The sequence below is a fragment of the Anomaloglossus baeobatrachus genome, chromosome 5 (assembly GCF_048569485.1).
Source record: "Anomaloglossus baeobatrachus isolate aAnoBae1 chromosome 5, aAnoBae1.hap1, whole genome shotgun sequence".
NCBI classification, from domain to species: Eukaryota; Metazoa; Chordata; class Amphibia; order Anura; family Aromobatidae; genus Anomaloglossus; species Anomaloglossus baeobatrachus.
The window spans coordinates 506805105-506824539 of NC_134357.1; the positions used below are offsets into that span (position 1 = coordinate 506805105).

The 19435-nt window shown below is 46.8% G+C and overlaps 1 protein-coding gene across 1 annotated transcript; it reads right to left on the reverse strand.

Annotated features, from left to right (window-relative positions):
- Positions 1 to 493: 493 nt before the first annotated feature.
- LOC142312850 (uncharacterized) lies at positions 494 to 19262 on the reverse strand. Its single transcript, XM_075351838.1, has 4 exons — positions 19229 to 19262; positions 19048 to 19145; positions 16918 to 17008; positions 494 to 2037 (listed from the first exon to the last, which is right to left on the reverse strand). The coding sequence occupies exons 1-4, from the start codon at positions 19260 to 19262 to the stop codon at positions 842 to 844; spliced, it is 1419 nt and encodes a 472-aa protein (XP_075207953.1). The 3' UTR covers positions 494 to 841.
- Positions 19263 to 19435: the final 173 nt, after the last annotated feature.

Below are 19435 nucleotides of genomic sequence, written 5' to 3' on the forward strand. Positions count from 1 at the left end.
TACGGCGGGAATACAGCATCGCCTGGTGACCGAAGCAGAAGTCGCAGGAGCGGACTCTGGTGGGGACGTGACACCCTGCCTTCTATGACCCCGCTCCACCACCGCAGACCCGGTAAGCCATATCCATTTTGTAAGATGCACCCCCATTTTACCCCCAGTTTTGGAGGGGAAAAAGTGTTTCTTACAATCCAGAAAATACTGTATGTGTATTATTTGGGTAGTAGTTAGTTTCCAATAGCAAATGGCTGCATTTTCTAATAATCATTCAATGCTTTAAATTGTTTTCCCTTACTTTTTTAGCCTTTACCATAACTTGTGTTTTTTCTTTTACATTTTGTCAATAAAACAAAAAAGTAAATAGCTACTTTCCTGTGTGTGTGTTTCCAGATGTTGAAGATTTGTTCTCCTATAAAAACATTTCCTAGATTCTGAACATGAACAGGGTTTCTACCTTGTGTGAGTTAAATAAAAATCTAACTAGACTGTATTTCTCTGTAAAACATTTTTCACACTTGAAACATGAATATGGTTTCTTCCCTGTGTGAGTTCTTTGGTGTTTAACAAGGTGCTGTTTTACTGTAAAACATTTCCCACATTTTGAACATGATTATGGCTTTTGCTATCCGTGATATCTTTGATGCAAAATTAAAAAAGATTTTCGTTTAAAATATTTTCCACATTAAGACCATGAAAACTCCTGATTGCCTGAGTAACTTATCTGATGTGATACCAGACTTGACTTATCTGTAAAACAATTGCCATATTCTGAGCAAGAAAATGGCTTCTTCCCTGTGTGAATTGTCTTATGTAAAGCAAGATCAGATTTTGTACTATAACTTTTTTAACACTCTGAACATGAAAAAGGATTTTCTCCTGTGTGAATTCTCTGATGTCGAACAAGATTTGATTTGTCTGCAAAACATGTCCCACATTCTGAGCAAGAAAATGGCCTCTCCCCTGTATGAATTCTCTGATGTGTAGCAAGATCAGATTTCCTACAATAACATTTCCCACATTCTGAACATGAAAAAGGCTTCTCTCCTGTATGAATTCTCTGATGTTTAACAAGATTTGATTTGTCTGCAAAACATTTCCCACATTCTAAGCAAGAAAATGGCTTCTCCCCTGTGTGAACTCTCTGATGTATAGCAAGATCAGCTTTCATATAATAACATTTTCCACACTCTGAACATGAAAAAGGCTTCTCTCCTGAGTGAATTCTCTGATGCAGTAGAAGCTTTGATTTATCTGTAAAACATTTCCCACATTCTAAACAAGAAAATGGCTTATCCCCTGTGTGATGTCTTTGATGTTTAACAAGATTAAATTTCTCAGTATAATGTTTTCCACAGTCTAAACATGAATATGGCTTCTCTCCTGTGTGAGTTCTCTGATGAGTAACAAGATGGGACTTTTCTGTAAAACATTTCCCACATTCTGAACAGGAAAATGGCTTCTCCCCCTTATGACTTTTCAGATGTTTAACAAGATTTTGCTTCCAATTAAAACATTTTCCACATTCTGAACATGAAAATGGCTTCTCCCCTGTGTGAATTTTCTGATGAATTATTAGTTGATATTTCTCATTATAACATTCCCCACATTCTGAACATGAAAATGGCTTCTCCCCTGTGTGAATTCTTAGATGTGTAACAAGATTTGTTTTCTGATTAAAACATTTCCCGCATTCTGAACATGAAAATGGCTTCTCCCCTGTGTGTATTATCTGATGTCTTACAAGTCTTGATTTAGTATTGTAACATTTTCCGCATTCTGAACATGAAAATGATTTCTCCCCTTTGTAAGCTATTTCATGTTTATCAGCCCTTCTGTGATATTTGTATTCTATATTTGTCTTTGATGAAGCAGGAAAAAAGACCTGTTGAAAAGGATCAGATAACAGACTGTTTCTGAGAAGGTCTTGAGGTGTATCTGGTATAATAACATGTTTTTCACTAGTATCTGGTGTGATACCAACATTATCAGCTGAAAAATCGGAGAATATCAGGTATCCCTCTGAGCTCTTGGTACAGTCATCTGCAAAAAAAATTACTTTTATTATTTTTCACAAACTTAACATGGGAATTATATGACTATTTACCGTATATTATTATTATATACTTTACAGTATTTCCATGCAAACTGCAATACAATTAAATTATTGACAGACTAAGATAATAGACCACAAAAGAAGGAATGATAGATTATAGTGTTAGGGGTCCTTAATCACTTTTATTATGCAATTCCATCTCAGACATTCTCTGAACGGCACAAGCACTATAGCAAAGAGCACAGTACATTGGAGCAGATTAGTCATGTGTAGGGTGCCAAAGGGCGGTTTTTGTGGGGGAGCTGCAACTACAGTATCACACCCTGATACTCTACAGAAAAGTTTTGTGCCCACTGAAATGTGTTGGATGTGTTACACTCACTTGCCGACCATCGGATTCTGTGTCCTCCAAGTCCTCCATTTTCAAAAGCCTTCCTCCACACATATAAATCAGAAGACACTTTATGTGTTCCATGAAAAACAACTTTACTTGTTCCTACTTGCAGCTCCGGATCTGTACTCCCCCACAAGGACATAGGCTACTGTACTCGAGTCTTGTGCCCCAGAAGTCTCAGGAGAATTTGGCAGTAGAGTACAAACCTGAATCTCTATTCATCAGAGCATAGTTGCTTCACGAGCACTACCCAGCCTTAATTCCCTGCTCTTTCAGGAACAACTTTTTCTCTTGCTCCACTAACCCCTGTCACAGAATCTAGACCTACACTTAAAGGGAACCTGTCACCAGATTTGGCGACTATAAGCTGCGGCCACCACCAGTGGGCTCTTATATACAGCATTCTAACATGCTGTATATAAGAGCCCAGGCCACTGTGTAGAATGTAAAAATCACTTTATAACACTCACCTAAGAGGCGGTGCAGTGCAGACTGGTCGGATAGGTGTCTCCATTCTCCGGTACCGGCACCTCCTCTTTCAGGCATCTTTCTCCTCCTTCTTCTGAAGCCTGGGTGCATGACGCGTCCTACGTCATCCACGCTAGCCGGCATTGAGGTCCCGCGGAGGCGCACTATAATACTTTGATCTGCTCTACTCAGGGCAGACCAATGTGCGCCTGCGCAGGACCCTAGTATGGATTGTGTGGATTACGTACTACGTCCTACACAGCGGCCTGGGCTCTTATATACAGCATGTTAGAATGCTGTATATAAGAGCCCAATGGTGGTGGCCGCAGCTTATAGTCGTCAAATCTTGTGACAGGTTCCCTTTAGCCACTTGTGCTCCTGTAGTATGCCCCAGACAGAGCTACCTTGATAAACATCCTACATAGCAGTAGTTTACATTTCTACATAGCATAACCAATACTGCTACATATACATGGCATTCTTATATCTTGTAATTATGCATGAACATATCACATTACATTATACAGGAAAACATCACATTTGGACAGTATGATCAGTGCCTTCATGGGCAGGAACATGGCCACCTCCTTACATCTCTGGGGAAAAAGTAAGGATTTATATATCTTTTTTTAATGTAAACTAAGTAGTGGCTACAAGAAAGGAGAACAGGTCCTTCATATTCTTATATACAGTATCATGCAAGCCAATATATACATTGGCTAAGCATACAAATATGGGAGCACTGGGAATCTAAAAAATTATTTGCCTTAGTTTCTTCTGTAAAAATAATAGCCCCTGGGTGCTTGAAAGTTTCTAAATCCTTAAAAAGTGTTTTAACATTTCTGCATAAATTTTACCTAAAAACTATACCAGACTTTCACACTAAAAGTAGATAAGGAGACTTCTATTTGTAATATCTAGCAGGTCAGTTATGTAACATTATGATTTCAGTCCCCCCCTATGCCAATGGCTGACTATTTTCTAACTACCACAGTGGCAGGTGACGTCACCTGGCATATGACATGGAGGCCGACGGGCTTCCCTGATGGCAACCGCAACACAAGCGTTATCACGGATCATACCGCGATCCGATTGGACAGTGCCTATTTTTAACCTCTTCTTTCACTGCAAGTCACTGCCTCTTAACGAAGGTGCACAGCCGAAATGCACATCGGAGCAGACAGCATTCTGGAAGGATTCCCTACACTCAACCTGCCTTAATTCCAGGTACACTACATGCTCTTATGAATATCTTGTTCATCTACAACAGGGGTGGGGAACCTTTTTACTGCTGGGGGCCATTTGGAAAATTCTACCTTCCTTCTACCTTTTTTGTGGCCAACCTTCGGGGGCCACAAAAAATTATCAACTTGAAAATGACCCGGCTATATTTGGTCACACATTTAAATCACCCCCACTGTGGCGGCCGGAGCTGCTTCTCTTTGGTGCGGTTGTAATGTTTGCTTCTCACAACTGCTTTTCCAGGTTTGTCTTTGTCTGGAGCGCAGGCAACTCTTTATGATAATAAGATTGGTAAATCATATATATCACACAGGAGACACTGTACATACAGGCACAGCCCCGACACACTGGCCGTATACTGCACACAGCCCCGACACACTGGCCGTATACTGCACACAGCCCCGACACACTGGCCGTATACTGCACACAGCCCCGACACACTGGCCGTATACTGCACACAAACTTGACACATTGGCTGTAAACCACACATTGTAATCACACACTGGCCGTATACTGCACACAGCCTTGACACATTGGTCATATTGTACACCACCCACGACACACACTGGCCATATACAGTACACATGCACAGGAGATACTGTATACTGTACACAGCACTCACGCTCCATATACACACATGCCGTATACAGCACACACACACACACACACACACACACACACACAAGCCATGCACAGCATTCAACAAGCCATACACAGCACTCAACATGCCGTATACACAGCACACATACACGCCGTATACACAACACATACATACTGGACTTTTAAGTCACAAATACATTTGATATACTAGATATAAACACACTTAGCTCACATATAAGTACCTGCTGCTTAGTTGCCCTCAGGTGCAGCAGAAGTTCCTGCCTGCCGCAAGATGGATGCAGCAGCTCAGCTCAAGGGCTGGCTTCCTTCTCGTCTTCTCTCTCCTCTGCGGTGCTAGACCTGAACAGCCAAGCACAGAGGCAGATTTCATAGAAAGGGAGGGTGAGAGGCAGAACGCACGGCACTATACAGCATTCTTAGTGCAGTGCAGTCCCCTCTCCCATCACTCTGCTTATAGCTGCAATCTCACAGAGGAGCATGTAGGAGCCAGAGGGAGGGAGAACGTCCCACCCCCAGTGCTGTCTGTCGGCCAGCAATAGACAAGATGAGCGGCTGCCCGAGCACCTCAGCCACCGGGAATCTGCCCCGGGGGCCGCAGAAAAGGTCATCGCGGGCCGCATACGGCCCGCGGGCCGGAGGTTCCCCACCCCTGATCTACAAGGTGTGGCTAGCAATTATGCAGCAGACACATAGAGTGTTAACTATTTTGTGTATCAGGTTTAGTTCATCCAGTTTCTCTACAGGACCTGCACATGGCATTTGCATTTTCTGACTCCAATTTACCTTATTCCGCATAAATATAATTTCATTAGCAAGTACTACTCTTTGTGGTCAATTACTGCAAAACATTTCTTTTTAGTTATACTGGAAGTCGTTAATTAGACATTCTTCTATGTGAGTGTGATACATAATTATATTCATATTTTTCCTTCACTCCACTTATTTATATAGTGTCTATGCTAGGTGGCTGTTTATTTTGGAGGGACTTCTTTATACTAATAATAATCTTCTACTTATTCATGAATTGGCTCTCCAGGTATAACATGTGGAATAAGCATCTACACATTGCACTTATGTTCTGGCTCATTTCCTGGTTTTCCTTTAGTTTTGTGAACTTTGTACATATAAGGCTCTCCCTTTTGAGTTCTGCATTTTGTCTATATAGCTTGAGGCTATGTTCGCACGTAAATGCTGAAATTTCTGCAGCGATTTGACAGCACATGTGCGCTTCAAATCGCTGCAGAAACACTGCGTAATGGATGCAGTGTTTCAGCAGATTACATGACGATTTAATGCGCTATGGATGCTGGCTCTCCCATAGACAGAGTGGGAGCTGCATCCAAAGCGCACCAATTAATTGACATGCTGCTTTTTTGTATGCACGGATTTGGGTCAAAATTTTAGCATCCAAATCGCTGCGTTCAAAAAAGCAACGTGCGCATGGATTATGCACAATCTTCATAGATTGTGCTGGGGACGCAGGACGCATGCATTTACGCTGCAGTGCAATATGCAGCGTAAATGCATGCAATTACGCAACGTGCGCACAAGCCCTTACATGGGAAGGTGCTTAAGCAGTCAGGTCTGGATCCTGCTCTGCCCCCATCTTTTGGAGGGCTCCTAGCACATAGAGGGGTCAACTACAAGAGCTAAGGACCATCATAATTACACCTTGTCGCGGTGGGATGGGGTTTATACTCTTTTGATGAAAATAGCATCAACAAAGTACTCCGTGTTATCTATATGTACTATTACTATTTATTTACTGCAAGGTATTTGCTCACTTTGTTTTTATCCTAGATTCTGGTTACAAGGGTGAATCGCTGCAGTTCAAAACCTTGGCACAGTTCAAAAAGGATAAGGCACTTCTACCGAATTTCTAGTTACCAGGGTGCTCAGGTAGGTTTCCAAACCATATAACTAGTAATATATACAAGGCACTCCTGAATTCAGTAAAATATGATGATTTTTTATTATTTCATACTCAGTATAGTCAAGTAGTTATGACTTGACTATACTGAGTATGAAATAATAAAAAATCATCATATTTTACCGAATTCAGGAGTGCCTTGTACATATTACTACAAAACCTTTGCACAGTGAGCCATGAAGGACATGTACTGTATATGACCATAGTTGCTGTTCTATGGAGCCACGCACATTTGTCACGCTCCCGGTCTCCCAGCAGCGCTCCTTACCCACTGATCTGGTCACACCATCCCGGCACCGCTCCGTACCCACTGATCCGGTCTCACCGTCGCTGCACCGCTCCGTGACCACTGATCAGGTCCACGTGTCCACCGGTCATGGCTGCCGCTCTGCTCGTGCTCTCCTGCGTCCTGTTCCTGGTCTCATGAGTCTGACTCTGAGTCTTAAGGCCACTTTACAAACAGAGATACATCTTTGGCAGATCTGTGGTTGCAGTGAAATCATGGACATATTGTTCCATTTGTACACAGCCATAAATCTGGCACTGATTGTCCACAATTTCACTGCAACCACAGATCTGTCGCAGATTTATCTCTCTGTGTAAAGTGGCCTTTAGTCTCATGCCTCTGTATAGGACCGGGCTGCGCCCACTCTGACTGGTCTTATGGGCCCAGCACACCTGAAGCAGTATATGACATAGGGCTGTGCTGGGTATATAAGACTGGCCTTTCTATGTGGGGGGGGGGCCTGATCAACGTGTCTTGAAGCTTAGTCTTGTGAGCTAGGTGCTCAGGTCCCCTTGTGCCGTGTCCCGTTACCAGTACCATTGCCTGACGTTCCTACCCGACACGTGTACCGGAATCCTGTACTGTCTCCGTTTCCAGGAACTCTGAGGCCCCAGTGACTTTGTCCTACCCGTTCCCTGTGGGACGCTGTCCCTGCCCCATTAGTGCTCCGGCTACCGTGCACCCAGGCCTCCGGTGGGGTGCACGGTCCAGTGGATCCACCTCCTGGACCTAACAACATTCAAGCTTAATTCCAAGAGAAAGAGTGGCTACCCAACCCTAAACCTGTGACACATGGAAGGCACCCCTTTCTGTAAGAAATGAACGGAATTTTGTTTACTTACCGTAAATTCCTTTTCTTCTAGCTCTAATTGGGAGACCCAGACAATTGGGGTGTATAGGCTATGCCTCCGGAGGCAGCACAAAGTATTACACTCAAAAGTGTTAAGCCCCTCCCCTTCTGCCTATACACCCCCCGTGCTCCCACGGGCTCCTCAGTTTTGGTGCAAAAGCAAGAAGGAGGAAATATAATTACAAACTGGTTTAAAGTAACTTCAATCCGAAGGAACATCGGAGAACTGAAACCATTCAACATGAACAACATGTGTACACAAAAAAACAGGGGCGGGTGCTGGGTCTCCCAATTAGAGCTAGAAGAAAAGGAATTTACGGTAAGTAAACAAAATTCCGTTCTTCTTTTTCGCTCTATTGGGAGACCCAGACAATTGGGACGTCCAAAAGCAGTCCCTGGGTGGGTAAAATAATACCTCGTAAGAGAGCCGTAAAACGGCCCTTTCCTACAGGTGGGCAACCGCCGCCTGAAGGACTCGTCTACCTAGGCTGGCATCCGCCGCAGCATAGGTATGCACCTGATAGTGTTTCGTGAAAGTGTGCAGGCTCGACCAGGTGGCCGCCTGACACAGCTGCTGAGCCGTAGCCTGGTGCCTCAAAGCCCAGGACGCGCCCACGGCTCTGGTAGAATGGGCCTTCAGCCCTGAGGGAACCGGAAGCCCAGCCGAACGGTAAGCTTCGATAATTGGCTCCTTGATCCACCGAGCCAGGGTTGATTTGGAAGCCTGTGACCCTTTACGCTGGCCAGCGACAAGGACAAAGAGTGCATCCGAGCGGCGCAGGGGCGCCGTACGAGAAATGTAGAGTCTGAGTGCTCTCACCAGATCTAACAAGTGCAAATCCTTTTCACATTGGTGAACTGGATGAGGATAAAAAGAAGGTAAGGAGATATCCTGATTGAGATGAAAGGGGGATACAACCTTAGGGAGAAATTCCGGAACCGGACGTAGAACCACCTTGTCCTGGTGAAACACCAGAAAAGGGGCTTTGCATGACAACGCTGCTAGCTCAGACACTCTCCGAAGAGAGGTGACTGCTACTAGGAAGACCACCTTCTGCGAAAGGCGTGAGAGAGAGATATCTCTCATTGGCTCGAATGGTGGTTTCTGAAGAACCATCAGCACCCTGTTCAGATCCCAGGGTTCTAACGGCCGCTTGTAAGGTGGAACGATGTGACAAACTCCCTGCAGGAACGTGCGTACCCGTGGAAGTCTAGCTAGGCGCTTCTGGAAAAACACCGAGAGCGCAGAAACTTGTCCCTTAAGGGAGCCAAGCGACAAACCCTTTTCCAGTCCAGATTGAAGGAAGGACAGAAAAGTAGGTAATGCAAATGGCCAGGGAGAAAAACCCTGAGCAGAGCACCATGACAGAAAAGTTTTCCACGTCCTGTGATAGATCTTGGCGGACGTTGGTTTCCTAGCCTGTCTCATAGTGGCAATGATATCCTGAGATAATCCTGAAGACGCTAGGATCCAGGACTCAATGGCCACGCAGTCAGGTTGAGGGCCGCAGAATTCAGATGGAAAAACGGCCCTTGAGACAGCAAGTCTGTTCGGTCTGGTAGTGCCCACGGTTGGCCGACCGTGAGATGCCACAGATCCGGGTACCACGACCTCCTCGGCCAGTCTGGAGCGACGAGGATGGCGCGGCGGCAGTCGGCCCTGATCTTGCGTAACACTCTGGGCAACAGTGCCAGCGGAGGAAACACATATGGGAGCTGAAACTGCGACCAATCCTGAACTAAGGCGTCTGCCGCCAGAGCTCTGGGGTCTTGAGACCGTGCCATGAACATTGGTACCTTGTTGTTGTGCCGGGACGCCATGAGGTCGACGTCCGGCACCCCCCAGCGGCAACAGATCTCCTGAAACACGTCCGGGTGAAGGGACCATTCCCCTGCGTCCATGCCCTGGCGACTGAGATAATCTGCTTCCCAGTTTTCCACGCCTGGGATGTGAACTGCGGATATGGTGGAGGACGTGGCTTCCACCCACATCAAGATCCGCCGGACTTCCTGGAAGGCTTGACGACTGCGTGTGCCGCCTTGGTGATTGATGTATGCCACCGCTGTGGAATTGTCCGACTGAATTCGGATCTGCTTGCCTGCCAGCCACTGCTGGAACGCTTTCAGGGCAAGATACACTGCCCGAATTTCCAGAACATTGATCTGAAGCGAGGACTCTTGCCGGGTCCACGTACCCTGAGTCCTGTGGTGGAGAAAAACCGCTCCCCATCCTGACAGACTCGCGTCCGTCGTGACTACTTCCCAGGATGGGGGAAGGAAGGATTTCCCCTTCGATAATGAAGTGGGAAGAAGCCACCACCGAAGGGAGGCTTTGGTCGCCTGAGAGTGGGAGACGGTCCTGTCGAGGGACGTCGGCTTCCTGTCCCATTTGCGTAGGATGTCCCATTGAAGGGGACGCAGGTGAAACTGCGCGAAAGGGACTGCTTCCATTGCTGCCACCATCTTCCCCAAGAAGTGCATGAGGCGCCTCAAGGGGTGTGACTGGCCTTGAAGGAGAGACTGTACCCCTTTCTGTAGTGACTGCTGTTTGATCAGCGGAAGCTTCACTATCGCTGAGAGGGTATGAAACTCCATGCCAAGGTACGTCAGCGATTGGGCCGGTGTCAGATTTGACTTTGGAAAATTGATGATCCACCCGAAACTCTGGAGAGTCTCCAGGGTAACGTCGAGGCTGTGTTGGCATGCCTCTTGAGAGGGTGCCTTGATCAACAGATCGTCCAAGTACGGGATCACAGAATGACCCTGAGAATGGAGGACCGCTACTACAGTAGCCATAACCTTGGTGAAAACCTGTGGGGCCATTGCCAGGCCGAATGGTAGTGCCACGAACTGCAGGTGTTCGTTTTCCATGGCGAAGCGCAAGAAGCGTTGGTGCTCTGGGGCAATCGGAACGTGGAGATAAGCATCTTTGATATCGATCGATGCAAGGAAATCTCCCTGGGACATTGAGGCGATGACGGAACGGAGGGATTCCATCCGGAACCGCATGGTCTTTACGTGTTTGTTGAGAAGTTTCAGGTCCAGGACAGGACGGAAGGACCCGTCCTTCTTTGGGACCACAAACAAGTTGGAGTAAAAACCGTGGCCCTGTTGCTGAAGAGGAACAGGGACCACCACTCCTTCTGCCTTCAGGGTGCCCAGCGCCTGCCGAAGAGCCTCGGCTCGCTCGGGAGGCGGAGAGGACCGGAAGAATCGAGTCGGGGGACGAGAGATGAACTCTATCTTGTAACCGTGAGAGAGAATGTCTCTCACCCAGCGGTCTTTTATTTGTGGCAGCCAGGTGTCGCAAAAGCGGGAGAGCCTGCCACCGACCGAGGATGCTACTAGAGGAGGTAGAAAGTCATGAGGCAGCCGCTTTGTTAGCGGTGCTCCCAATGGCCTTTTTAGGACGTGACTTAGACCGCCATGCATCAGAGTTCCTTTGTTCTTTCTGAGACCTTTTGGACGAGGAGAATTGGGACCTGCCCGCGCCCCGAAAGGACCGAAACCTCGACTGCCCTCTCCTCTGTTGGGAGAGGTTCTGCTTGGGCTGGGGTAAGGATGTATCCTTTCCCTTGGATTGTTTGATGATTTCATCCAGGCGCTCGCCAAAGAGCCTGTCGCCAGAAATTGGCAAACCGGTTAAACGCTTTTTGGAAGCGGAATCTGCCTTCCACTCCCGTAGCCACAAGGCCCTGCGGACTACTACCGAATTGGCGGTTGCAACTGCCGTACGGCTCACAGAGTCCAGGACAGCATTCATAGCGTAAGACGCAATTGCCGAGGTCTGGGAGGTAATGGAAGCCACTTGTGGCGCGGCCGCTTCAATTTTCGCTTGACCTGCTGATATAGCTTGTAGCGCCCATACGGCTGCGAATGCTGGGGCAAAAGAAGCTCCGATAGCTTCATAGATGGATTTCATCCAGAGCTCCATCTGCCTGTCAGTGGCATCTTTAAGCGAGGCCCCATCTTCTACTGCAAGTATGGATCTAGCCGCCAGTCTGGAGATTGGAGGATCCACTTTGGGACATTGAATCCAACCTTTAACCACTTCCGGGGGAAAAGGATAACGTGTATCCTTAAGGCGCTTAGAGAAACGCTTATCCGGACAAGCATGGTGATTCTGGATTGCCTCTCTGAAATCAGAGTGGTCTAGAAACATACTCTGTGTACGCTTGGGGAACCTGAAGCGAAATTTCTCCTGCTGAGAATCTGACTCCTCCGCCGGAGGGGCTGAGGGAAGAATATCCAGCAACTGATGAATGGATGCAATAAGATCATTCACTATGGCGTCCCCGTCTGGAGAATTAAGATTGAGAGCGCTCCCAGGATCAGAATCCTGATCAGCTGTCTCCGCATCATCAACCAGAGAATCCCCCCGCTGAGACCCTAAACAATATGATGTCGAGGGAAATTCTAAGCGGGCCCGCTTAGACGATCTGGGGCTAGGTTCTAAGTCCGAACCCTCCGCCTGGGATGTATGAGATACCCCGTGAGGACCTTGTTGGTCCAACTGAGGGGGGTCAGGGAACAATGATTCAACAGAGTCCCTTTGCTGAGATACCGGTCTGGACTGCAAGGCTTCTAGTATCTTAGCCATAGTCTCAGAAAGTTGATCCTTAAAGGCTGCAAACTCAGTCCCCGTCACCTGGACAGTGTCAACAGGTGGCTCCCCCTGGGCCCCTCTTAGTAGAGGATCCGGCTGAGGAAGTGTCACAGGGGTCGAACACTGTACACAATGAGGGTCAGTGGAACCTGCCGGTAGCTGGGTCTTACATGCGGCGCAGGCAACATAATAAGCCTGTGTTTTGGCACCCCTGCCTTTTGTGGGCGCCATGCTATAGTTTTCCCTGAGTAACACAATAGGGTATATAGCCAGAAAGAACTGTGCTCATACAGTGTAAATTATATACAGTACACAAATAATGTACCAATACAATACAGCACCATGGGGCTAGCACCACATGTGCTGCTTACCAGCCGCCTAAGCGGTTGTGAGGCCACCAGAGACCGTGTCTGGGTCTCCCATGAATATGTCCCTCTCTGCAGCGTCGGTGGAGCTGACAGGAATGGCTGCGGCGTCCTGACGAGCTGAGGAAGCTGTGGGCGTGGCCTAGAAAGAGCGCGAAACGGGCGCTCATACTGTGCACAGTGAGGGGAGTGGAGCATGTAAATCATACTCCAGCCCTCATTGCTGCTCGCTCCGTGCAGCGTCCCGCCCTTCCCTTGCCTGTCAGGGCTGAGGGCGGGAGAAAAAACGGGAAACTAGGCCGCAATGAAGCCGGGGACTGTAGTAATAAACGCGGCCGCCGTAAAAGCGCGGTCGCGTGAAAGTCCCCGGCGAACTACAAGTCCCAGCCGCACAGCAGTGTCCCGTGGCAACGGCGGTCAGTGCGGTAGCCCTTACATATAAACACACTCAGCGACGCTGAGTGTGTAATGGCACATATAGACCCGGTCAGCGCCGCGGTCCCCGGTGCACTAGCACACCCAGCAAAGCTGAGGTGATGCCGTGCGCGGTCCCCCTAGGGATACAGAGTACCTCTAAGATGCAGGGCCATGTCCCTGAACGGTATCGGCTCCTATCCATCAGGCTCCACAGGAGTTGTGGATGAAGCCCGGTCTCAGTGCCTGGAGACCGATAAGATCCCACTTCACCCAGAGCCCTAAGGGGGATGGGGAAGGAAAACAGCATGTGGGCTCCAGCCTCCGTACCCGCAATGGATACCTCAACCTTAACAACACCGCCGACAAGAGTGGGGTGAGAAGGGAGCATGCTGGGGGCCCTATATGGGCCCACTTTTCTTCCATCCGACCTAGTCAGCAGCTGCTGCTGACTAATCTGTGGAGCTGTGCTTGCATGTCTGCCTCCTTCGCACAAAGCAAAAAACTGAGGAGCCCGTGGGAGCACGGGGGGTGTATAGGCAGAAGGGGAGGGGCTTAACACTTTTGAGTGTAATACTTTGTGCTGCCTCCGGAGGCATAGCCTATACACCCCAATTGTCTGGGTCTCCCAATAGAGCGAAAAAGAAAATGGCATCATCCAGCAAGGATGAGTGCATCATTTCTCGAAATTCTGTGCAGTTCACTAAGTGGTACATCAGCGACGGCACTAACAGAAACTTGACCAGGTTGGAGTTGAGTTTGGCTCAGAAGTTGTAGCGTACAAATAGTTCATTGTCACACAATCATGGACGGATGCCTGACAGTAAATAGAAATAGAGGAGGAACATGAAAAACATTACTTGTGGATGATGCAAATGGGACACCGACCACTTACTACTTGTGGATGCAGCCTAGTTACCAAAAATACAAGTGCAAGGAGATCGCTGGATAGATTGAGCCTTGATCATATAGCTGGCCAGCTTACTTTTCCCAAAGGGGTCAGTGATGTTTCTTCATGTGTTAATGAAGTGCTGTATTTCCTAGTCTTTTCTTGCCTGTATAATTTCTTTCTATTCCTCTTGCAAAGTCTTCACATAACAAAACAACTCACCACCAATACAACCATGACCAAAGCTTTCAGATGCTATTGAGCCTCCTTCAAAAATATCAGTTGTGGCATCACATGCATGTAAAACAAGGCAGTCCCTGCAGCCATCCATAATACCTATCTAAAGCTGCACACAGAGCCAAACAAGTCTGCAATTTGTAAACAGGACTATCACTATTGTTGTACATGGTCATCTGCATCCCAGCTTATCAAACTCAATGCTTGCAGCAGAGGGACGTCTGAATGTCTTTTCATGAGATTTCAAACAGTAGCCTCTAGATGAGACAAAAGCGCATGTAAGAAAGAAGACTGACCTTCCCCAGAGATATTACACCTGTCTACTGTTACGTCTCCACCAGAGTCGACTTCTGCTTCAATCACCAGACAACGACGTGTCACCACTGTGGGGGGAGCTGGGGATGGGGGGGCAGTCAGTGGCTCTGTTGGGCGCAGGCTCCGCTCATCTATTAGGCTGGGTTTCACTAGGACCTGCAGTACCACTGGTTGACTGTGGTGGTGTGCGCCTTCCGGCTGAGTAGTTACCTTTCAGCTGGGGCCAATGGGAAGGCACCACACTCCTCTTATGCTTTCTCCCTTCTGTTGAGAGGTGCCAAATATACTCCTGTAAATCCCTGCTAGTCTCTGGTGCCATGCTGTTTGTTTGTATTCCTGTATATTAACCTTAGCTTGACTACCTGACCACTCTTCTGCCTGCTGTCCCTGTACTTTGCTGCTAGCTCCGGTTTTGACCCTTAGCTTGTTTACCCGACCACTTTTCTGGCTGCCGTTTCTGTACTTCGCTGCTAGTTCCGGTTTTGACCCTTAGCCTGATATCTGACCACTCTCCCACCTGACGATTTTTGTCCCTGTTCTACCTTCTGGGTTTGACCCTGCCTGGTTACTGCTCTTCTCAAGACTACAATCTTCCGCGGGCAGCGATCACCTGGGTCCTGTCGTAAATTCCAAATCCCTGTATAGGGGTTAAAGGGTTGTGGGGTCCAGGTTCCTGCTTTGTGGGTGGTTGCCTCTATTCACCTGTTTCACCGATCCTGAGTCCATGGCTCCAGGCAGGCGTCACATCTACATTTCCCTCAGTGCACTGAATGGACACGTCAGAAGCACATTTGTATACCATTCTTGTGTATAAAGACATAAACCCAAGACACAGCGCTCAGCGTACAGCACTTTAAAATTTATGGTTTTAGTCATGGTTGAATATCTTTGTGCTGGATCCATTTTAAGTCCATGTACAGTCACATGAAAACGTTTCGGCACCCCTATTAATGTTAACCTTTTTTCTTTATAACAATTTGGGGTTTTGCAACAGCTATTTCAGTTTCATGTATCTAATAACTGATGGACTGAGTAATATTTCTGGATTGAAATGAGGTTTATTGTACTAACAGAAAATGTGCAATCTGCATTTAAACAAAATTTGACCGGTGCAAAAGTATGGGCACCCTTATCAATTTCTTGATTTGAACACTCCTAACTACTTTTTACTGACTTACTAAAGCACTAAATTGGTTTTGTAACCTCATTGGGCTTTGAACTTCATAGGCAGGTGTATCCAATCATGAGAAAAGGTATTTAAGGTGGCCACTTGTAAGTTGTTCTCCTATTTGAATCTCCTATGAAGAGTGGTATCATGGGCTCCTCAAAAGAACTTTCAAATGATCTGAAAACAAAGATTATTCAACATAGTTGTTCAGGGGAAGGATACAAAAAGTTGTCTCAGAGATTTAAACTGTCAGTTTCCACTGTGAGGAACATAGTAAGGAAATGGAAGAACACAGGTACAGTTCTTGTTAAGCCCAGAAGTGGCAGGCCAAGAAAAATAACAGAAAGGCAGAGAAGAAAAATGGTGAGAACAGTCAAGGACAATCCACAGACTACCTCCAAAGACCTGCAGCATCATCTTGCTGCAGATAGTGTCAATGTGCATCGGTCAACAATACAGCGCACGTTGCACAAGGAGAAGCTGTATGGGAGAGTGATGGCAAAGAAGCCGTTTCTGCAAGCACGCCACAAACAGAGTCGCCTGAGGTATGCAAAAGCACATTTGGACAAGCCAGTTACATTTTGGAAGAAGGTCCTGTAGACTGATGAAACAAAGATTGAGTTGTTTGGTCATACAAAAAGGCGTTATGCATGGAGGCAAAAAAAACACGGCAGTCCAAGAAAAGCACTTGCTACCCACAGTAAAATTTGGTGGAGGTTCCATCATGCTTTGGGGCTGTGTGGCCAATGCCGGCAACGGGAATCTTGTTAAAGTTGAGGGTCGCATGGATTCAACTCAGTATCAGCAGATTCTTGACAACAATGTGCAAGAATCAGTGACGAAGTTGAAGTTACACAGGGGATGGATATTTCAGCAAGACAATGATCCAAAACAGACTGGCAAGAATGGTGCCAGCTTTAATGAGACAGAATCTAAATCTTAAAGTGTAAAATCCAGACAAAAGTTCCATGTGAAGACAACCAAAAAAAAACCCCAACAAGTTGAACATCTAGTTATAATTATTCTACAACCAGTGACTAGTAAAATCTGTGACTTCTCTGCATTTAGTGGTCACTACTCACCTGTGCGGTTATCTGTAGGAATCTCCTCTTTACACCGCTCATCACCCCTCACATATGTCTCTGTAGTATTAATATGGGGCAGATCTTCACCCTGAAACAAATATTGTAAAAGTCACAAATAGATGGAGATGTTTGGGGGAATGATTTTGAAAAACAACGAAGATGAAACAAAATCCAACCTATTGGTTCCTTATTCCAACCAGCAGTCTCCATAACCAGAAAATTGTGAGAAGATCCAGAAATATCTAATGTCTATGATCAGCTTTATGCTGTCATTAAAGCTGGGCAGGGAAGAGTTACAGAGGATCAGCCTTGCAGCTTGGCAGCTAGGCAAGGGAGAGTTAAAGAGGGTCAGCCCTGCAGCTGGACAGGTGAGAGTTACAGAGCATCAGTCCTGCAGCTGGGCAGGGGAGAGTGACAGAGGGTGCGCCTGCAGCTGGGCAGAGGAGTTACAGAGGGTCAGCCCTGCAGCTGGGCAAAGGAGATACAGAGGGTCAGTCCTCCAACTGGGCAGGGGAGGGTTACAGAGGGTCAGCCCTGCAGCTGGGCAGGGGAGAGTTACAGAGGATCGGCCCTGCAGCTGGGCAGGGGAGGGCTACAGAGGGTCAGCCCTGCAGTTGGTCAGGGGAGAGTAGCAGAGGGTCAGCCTTGCAGTATATGCGGCTGCGCAATATGTTACGGATGTCCTGCAGCCGCACGTAACTGCATGTCGATTATTCATGTGGCAAATCCCGCCTCTCCACTATGGAGATACAGTGCGGGACTTCCGCAAGTAAGTTGCAAGAGTGTCTGCTGGAATCCCGCAGCAATGGATAGCTGCTGATTCTGGCCAGCTGCTGCGGGAAACCTGCGGACAAACCTGTGGATATATCTGCAGGTAAAATGTCACGTGGAGAGAGAGTGAAAGTGAGTGAGTGAGAGAGAGATTTTTGTGGCCAGAATTGAATTTCCATTTGATCTGGGCATGCCCACGCTAAAAAAAACATCTGTCGCCTGATTCCGTCATTTCATGGATGACAACGGATTCCTGCGCCCATAAGCTTCCATTATATCTAACGACGGACGCCGATGGATCCGTCCCTGTTTGTTTTTTTCGATGCACACTAAAAACGTTGCATTTTGCGATTTTGCGTTGCTTCCGTCCGACGGTCAGTCATTCCACGACTGATACGTCACGGGAAGGATGCATCGCAAGCCCATCATCCACAATCCGTCATTAATACAATTCTATGGGGAAAAAACTGAATCCTGCAAATTATTTTGCTGGATATTGTATTTTCTCAAGGAGACAGATTGCAACTGATGGAAAAACACGGAAGTGTGAAAGCAGCCTAAGGGATGAGCTCTACCGCAGTATTCAGCTGCAGGGCATAACGGAGCTCCACATGTTCTCAGAACTAATGCTGACATTTTCCCTTATACGTTGCTTACATTCAGGGGATCCAATATCACCGGATATTTTTCCTTGATCGCACCATTCTCAGTATACTCTTCACACCATTACATGTAAGAACCACATGAGTTCGGTAATTTTAGAAATACTCGTGCTGAGACAGTTACAGTATATGAGGCACAGGAGACTGCTCAAACTTCCCTGAAAACTGATCGCTCCGATTTATGCTGCACTCTGCGGTCATGTGTCTAATAAGGCTAAGTTCACACAGGGCATCTTTTGTAACTACAAAGATGGAACGTTTTTGCAGTGTTTTTGTCCCAAAAAAACGCACCAAAAACTCAATGAGTTTTTGCAGCGTTTTTAGCGCGTTTTGCCCAATGCTTTTTAAGTAAAATCTAATGACTGGAGGGCTAAAAAACGCAGCAAGAAGAATTGACATGCTGCATCTTGAAAAATGCAGTCAAGATGCCCAGTGTGGACAGCAAAATAGAAATCTCATAGACTTTGCTGGCAGAAGGAAATGCATGCATTTAGGTGAATCTTTGTGACCTCAAAAACGCAGCAAAAGATGCCCTGTGTGAACTTAGCCTAAATGTCAGATGTGAGTGTGAAAGTGTCTCTAATTAGTGCCCATTCAGTGTATAATACTGGAGGAAATAATAAGCCTGGACACAAGACCTTCACAGCCGTCTACACATCATAAGGAGATTTCATGACACCTTCTCTCCATCTACCTGATCATCCTGAGGAACATCTGCAGTTTCTTGTTTACAGTCCTGTGAAAGAAGAGGACGGGGACATCTCTCTGGTGTTGTCCTCTCACTGGATAGAACTGGAGGAAACACATACAGGGATTGAATTCATTCTTTACATACAGATAATTATCAGCCGTGTGTATTTAGTCCTGTCTATTACCTGGTGATGTGAGGGGCTGGAGAACCTCTATCATGACGTCCTTGTACAGATCTCTGTGTCCTTCTAAATACTCCCACTCCTCCATGGAGAAATAGACGGTGACATCCTGACACCTTATAGGAACCTGACACATACAATGATACCGTCATCCCCCGATCCCTTCATAGTGTTACTGTATAATGTCCCAGCATTGCCAGCAGTGTCACC